Below are 6,403 nucleotides of genomic sequence, written 5' to 3'. Positions count from 1 at the left end.
AAATGATGAAGTAATTGAGTAAATAGAATGGCAAATTTGTAGATAATTTTGGAAAATTCATGTTATTGTGGTACTGTGGTAAGAACTACTTGTTCTCCCTTTTTAGTCCTATGACGCTTACATATTTCCTTTATATCTAGAATGCATGCATCAAATTCTTTTTAGCTGAAGGATGATTCACTGAACCAGGGAGCAAAATCTACAATCCCATGTCCACTATACAAATGAAAAAAAATAATGAAAATGCATAATAAAAAATACACACGTTGATAAAAAGAATTTTGATGGGTCTGAAGTCAGCTTGAGATTGTCTTTTATGTAGCACTAAAACTCCCCATATTTTGGTCCCATATTTTGGGTCCTTAAAGAGTTTTTCTTTGTAGAAAACAAACAACATATTTTGGGTTAATTACACTAAACCACCAATAACTTTCAAAATGCATATTTTTGTTGTCTCTAATTTATGGGTGTAATCTACAAAATTCGGACTGTTCTTGGAGGTTTTCTGCAATTTCAAAAAGTTATTTAGGATTTAGTGCAATTATGAAAGTTCATTTGGTGGGGGAGGGGGTTACTGCAAAAAGATGAAAATTCACGGGGGTTAATTACTCTTTTTTCCGGTCAAAGAAACTGGGAAGCAATTTTTTTCCAACTACAGGGTGCGTGAGGCAATTTTCCTGATATAAACACCCACGCTAACTGTTTTAACGGCCACATTTCTCTGCCCTGCTGGACCACGTTAACTCCAGCCTCATCTCCAAACAAACCGCAACTAAATTTAAAATTTTTACTCCATTCTCCACCCCTAATCATGAACCAGCGGATCATCAGAACCCAAGTCCCGTGTCTCTTTTTTTAATTCCCCACAAAACCCAACAGCAAATTCTCATATCATACACAATCCTAGAGTTTTCCTTGTTCCAATGAGCAAACAGAATCCAACCCATCAAAAACTCAGAAGCTTTTTGATCTTCAAAAACCCCATCAAACTCCAATCTTCATAAAACCCATTCTTCAAACTCAGCCTGAGAACCCATCAGCAAGAACCATTCTTTTTCAAGAAACCAATCTCAGCACTCATTTCTTGGCAAAACCCAGGTTCTTGTTTCTTTTAAGATGAAGAAATCTGATCCAACTCCTCCTCCTTCTTCTTCTTCTTCTTATTGTTCTTCTTCTTCTTCTTCTTCTTCATCAAAACCATCCTCTGTCCTGCATCACTTGACCCCAAACCTCACAGATCATTATACACTTGGTGAGGAAATTGGCCGGGGTTCAAATGGCACTACTTACATCTGCATTGACAAATCAAACAGTAAACGATATGCTTGCAAGTCAATCCTGAAGAGCACGCTCAGTTCCAAAAAATATTTTGATCATGTTCTGAGAGAGATAGAGATAATGCACCATGTCTCTGATCTTCCAAATGTGGTCAGAATCAAGGAAGCTTATGAGGATTCCGAGTCAGTTCATTTGGTGATGGAGCTTTGTGAAGGTGGAGAGCTGTTTAACAGAATTATGGACAAAGGTCCTTTTACTGAGAAGAAGGCTGCAAGTTTGATTAAGACCATAGTTGAAGTTATGGAAGGTTTCCATTCTCTTGGGGTGATTCATAGAGATCTTAAGCCAGAGAATTTCTTGTTTGTGAGTGATGATGAGGATGCTGCCCTCACAGCTATTGATTTTGGGTGGTCGGGTTTTTATGAGCCTGGTTAGTATTGAGTTTTTATTGATTCTTGCTTATTTTTGTGTAACATCATATTTGGGTTAATCTTGGAGGGGAGGGATGGAGATATCCTAACCAAAGCTTCTGATAAATGTGAACTTTCCAAGTATATACTTATTTATTTCTTATCTGTCACATGATTCAGGACATCCAGGATAGTTTCTTGTTTTGTTTATTTTCTTGGTCACAGGAGGAAGTCTTTCCAAGCATTTTATTTAGTTTGGGACTGCTCTTAGTCTTGGATTATTACTTGATTGCTTGAACATTCTGCAATTTTTTAGATTTTATTGAGTTTTCTCGTGGCTTTGGAACCTGAAGCCTGTACTAATACTTTGTTTTTTTTCAGGTGATATACTCTGCGATGTGGTGGGGACTATACAATACGTTGCACCGGAGGTATTGGACGAACGTTATGGCCCAGAGGCAGATATATGGAGTGCTGGAGTGATATTATACGTTTTACTCTGCCGTGAATATCCATTTTCTGCAGGTACATTGAATATGGCACCTCTCCTCTCCTAGCGTTCTTTAGAGTAAATCTTACAGACAGTACCATGAAAACGTTGGGTGAATTTCAGAAAACCATCTTTAAGTATGGGAGTTTCTCAGATAACCCCCCTTTTAACTTTAAAAATGTCACAAAACCTCTTTATGTGTTGGGGTCCTCAGAAAACCCTGTTCAATTTTCAATGTTTTCTCAGAAACACCCCTTAATGGCATCAAATACATTCTCACATGTGTAGGTAAGATTACGCTGGGAGATATATATTTTTTAAATGTTGAAAGTTGAAAGGGTTTTCTAAGAACCCAAGACTTGGGGTGGACACCGGGTTGGGGTAGCGGGAGGTGGGAGCTTGGGGTTGGGGGTGGAGGCGGAGGTGGGGAGGGGGGGGTTGGGGTGTGTGTGAGGGAACTGCCCCAAAGCTTAATGGCAGGTTTTTGTGGAAATTTACCCAATCATTTAAGAGTACCTTGTCTGAGAATAGTTGGAGTTTTTTCCCCCTAACGTATATCCTTTTTTGTCCTTAGGAACTTTGTGGGTTGATAGATATAGATGAGTAGTTTACCAACAATTAATTAATCTTTTCCAGAGAATAATTAATCTTTTTCCAATGTAAATCAATCATTATTGCAACCGAGAACCACGAAGAGAGGGGGAAGCACTATCACGTAGGAATATGGACAAACGATGCGTCAAAGAACACACTCAGAAATCAAATAAGAAAGACTTTTCCAGAGTGGGAAGGAAGAGCCATAGAAGTGAGTGTACATAAAGGGTGGGGATCCATATGTAAATACACGTTAAAAGAAGATAAAAGAACCAGAAGTGTGGGGAGAGTTTACCTTAGAGCAAATAGAGGAGGTTGGGAGGGCACAAAAGGATAGTTCATGGTAATTCTTTTGCAGTTTTGAAATGTCATGATAGTTTTCTTTGATAAAAATAGTTGTGTGGTAGTTTTCTGCATAACCGCCCAAAAGTTCACATTGATTTTGCAAATTTTACGTTTTTTTCTTATTCAATACCAGTGTCATACTTGTCTGTCATGTTCCCTTCAGATGATGAACTTGCGACTGCCAAGCAGATCAAAGACGGGCATTTGGATCTTGAGTCAGGCCACTGGCTATCGATTTCTGATAATGCTAAAGACCTAATACGTAACATGCTAAATGTTGATCCAGAGAAAAGATTTACACCTCATCAAGTTCTCTGTGAGTATTGTAGTAAAATTTTATTTACAAATTGTTTGTTAATTATGATTAAAGTCTTTAATGGTTATGCCAGGTCATGAATGGATCGTTGATGCCACTGGAGATGCTCCTAAGAAACCTTTGGAGTCTGCTGTTTTATCACGACTGAAGGGGTTCTCATCAATGAACAAATTGAAGAAAATGGCCTTGAGAGTAAGCTACACTTTCAGGATTTAACAATGTTCATGGTTAAAATATGCTTAACTGCAATTTTGCAAGACATGTATAAAGTTTAGTAGGAGATGGACATGCCCACTGTTTTAAAAAACCTCCGTCTAGTCCGCTTAGGCGTACGCCTAGGTTTAGACGGTACCTAGGCCGCCTAACTAGTGCCTAGCACCTAGACGGTATTTAGGCTGCCCATCTAGATTTTACGAGCGTTTAGGGGAGCATTGTTTGCTTATGTGGATTGCACTCTATAAGTCTTGATTGTGATTTTATGTGTCGTAGCCTACACATCCTCCAAACTCCATTAACCTCCAAATATGAACATCTCCACTACCTCCTCCGACCTTCAGCAATTAACCTCCAAATATGAACATCTCCACTACCTCCTCCGACCTTCAGCAAAACCTCATCGATCACCACTTAAATGAAGAAAACATCTCCACTACCTCCTCCGACCTTCAGCAAAACCTCATCGATCACCACTTAAATGAAGAAAAAAAATGCCCAGAAACTGCTTGGACGCCCGCTTAGGCAACTAAACGCTGGGCGCCAAGTCCGACGCCTAGAAGCGCCCAGCGTTTAATGTAACACTGGACATGCCTATTCTCAATTAACAAATTTTCTCAGGTTATTCTGCAAATTTTACTTTTCAAAAGAATTTCTTAAGTTTCAGTTTGTGGGTTGCTTTATAATTATTTTAACAACCTGACTCCAGCCTTCAATATTCTTCTTGATGGAATCTAAGTTATACACATCTTTTGAAATGGTTTTTTGTGTTTTCATATAAGTTACCCAGTTTTGTAAGGTAATTCCATTTTATTCACATTTAAACAATGATTTATAGGCTATAGTGGGCCGCTCTAGAATGTATCTGTTTCCTGATTTTTTTTACCATTTATGTGTTTACTGATTTTTTTTAACCATGTATATGATTTGAGGATCTTTTTCATAGAGCTTCCATTATCGTGTTTATCATATTGGGTATATATTATCTGCTTGTATGCTGCAGGTTATCGTGGAATGGATGTCAGAAGAAGAGCTAGCGGGACTAAAGAAATTCTTCAAAATGTTCGACACAGACAATAGTGGGACGATAACATATGATAAGCTCAAGCAGGGTTTGAGAAAATTAGGCTCGGATCTGATTGATTCTGAGATCCAGGCTCTCATGGACGCGGTATGCATTAGGTTACTGTATGAAAGTTTCCTTTCATAACAAAACTATTTGACCAGTTTTTATAAATTTGTATATTCATGACAGGCTGATCTAGACAACAATGGCACAATAGACTGTAATGAATTTCTCGCTGCGACACTTCACCTGAATAAGCTGGATAAAGAGGAGAACTTGAAAAAAGTATTCTCCTTCTTTGACATAGATGGGAATGGTTATATCACCGTTGACGATATCTTGCAAGTGTGTAGAGGTTTTGGTCTTGGTGATGTTAATCCTGAAGAAAGACCAAATAAATTGACCAAAACATTGTAGGTTCAGTTCTCTGCTAACGCAAACTTTCAGACATCACTCAAACAAATTTCTAATGAGTTCTCTTAATTGCAGGAAATGATGAGAAAGGGAGCTGCAGGAAATGATGTCTTGAAAGATGCAGACCACTAAATAACTTTGGGCAGACATGGTACAAATAGGAATTCATAATGTAGTATGTGAACTTTTAAGAAGACCTGCAGCTTGGTATTTTGATGAGTTGCTGTGGAGGAGAGTTTTGGGTAATGTGCCATGTGTAACTAGTTAATTTCAGTGGCTAGAGATGGAAACTGCTTACAGGAATTAATGTCAGCTATACTACATGATGTACAGAATACTGTCGTGACAATATTTTACAGCTAATTGAAGTGAACTAAGAATAGCGAAACTGCACTTTGCATTGAATCTAAGTTGTATGTATGGAGACAGGTACTGGTAGGAATACGGATACGAGACATGGCAAAGAAGATACAGGGACATGAATATATACATATATTGAAATTAATAAATTTATATGAGGTCAATTCTATTATCTATTCAAATGTTATGAGAATTAAAATTTCTATGACGTTTTATGTACTTAATGTAAATTATAACTTGGAAAAAATGTTAGTTTTTGTACAGATACTAATTTTATGAAGTGAAAGTGAGGTGTAGGATAACTTCCAAGAAGTGTATGACAAGTGTTTCAAATTAGAGCATGTATTATGCAACCGAGTACACGTTTGAATAAACATAGCCATATGTTCAAGGAGTGCCCGAGGTGTGTTGGTGTCCGAAACATATATATTACATGATAGAAGTGTTCAATGAGTGTCAATACGTATTGGTGTGTGGTATAGATTGGTTACTTGTACGGCTTCACAATAGAAGTACCCAAGTAACTTACAATAGAAGTGTTCTCTGTTTAATCCCATTCGTAGAAGTGCATAACAAGGAATAAAGTCGTGGGTCTGAACTACTTTAAAATAGTATCCGGACTATAAGAAAAACAAACATGGCCTAAAAGGATAAAATTCTTTTTTCAGTTGCTTTTAGATCTGTAGAAATTTAAGAAGTTTACCCCACAAAAAAAACCCCTTAGTTGAGATTAATTAGAATTAATAACAGCCAAGTGTGATTGACATGTAGGCATGCCACATTTGTTGTCTCATAGGTCTACCTCATTTTATCAGTCCTCCCAGATTCCTGTGACTAAATTTCCTGTAACATGAATGCATCTGTGAATTAGGTTGATTAAACTTTGAGAGTCAAATCTTGATAATTTCTTTATTTGC

The 6,403-nt window shown here is 37.5% G+C and overlaps 1 protein-coding gene across 1 annotated transcript; it reads left to right on the top strand.

Moving 5' to 3' along the window:
- On the top strand, nucleotides 911–5,565 carry LOC109830356 (calcium-dependent protein kinase 28-like). Its single transcript, XM_020397605.1, has 7 exons — nucleotides 911–1,708; nucleotides 2,070–2,213; nucleotides 3,281–3,433; nucleotides 3,507–3,625; nucleotides 4,650–4,817; nucleotides 4,902–5,125; nucleotides 5,202–5,565. Exons 1-7 carry the CDS (start codon nucleotides 1,117–1,119, stop codon nucleotides 5,206–5,208), a joined length of 1,407 nt encoding a protein of 468 aa, XP_020253194.1. The 5' UTR covers nucleotides 911–1,116; the 3' UTR covers nucleotides 5,209–5,565.

Source organism: Asparagus officinalis, chromosome 2 (genome assembly GCF_001876935.1).
Source record: "Asparagus officinalis chromosome 2, Aspof.V1, whole genome shotgun sequence".
Taxonomy (NCBI): domain Eukaryota; kingdom Viridiplantae; phylum Streptophyta; class Magnoliopsida; order Asparagales; family Asparagaceae; genus Asparagus; species Asparagus officinalis.
Note: the sequence above shows the minus strand (reverse complement) of the source record. Positions and strands in the feature narration are given on the sequence as shown.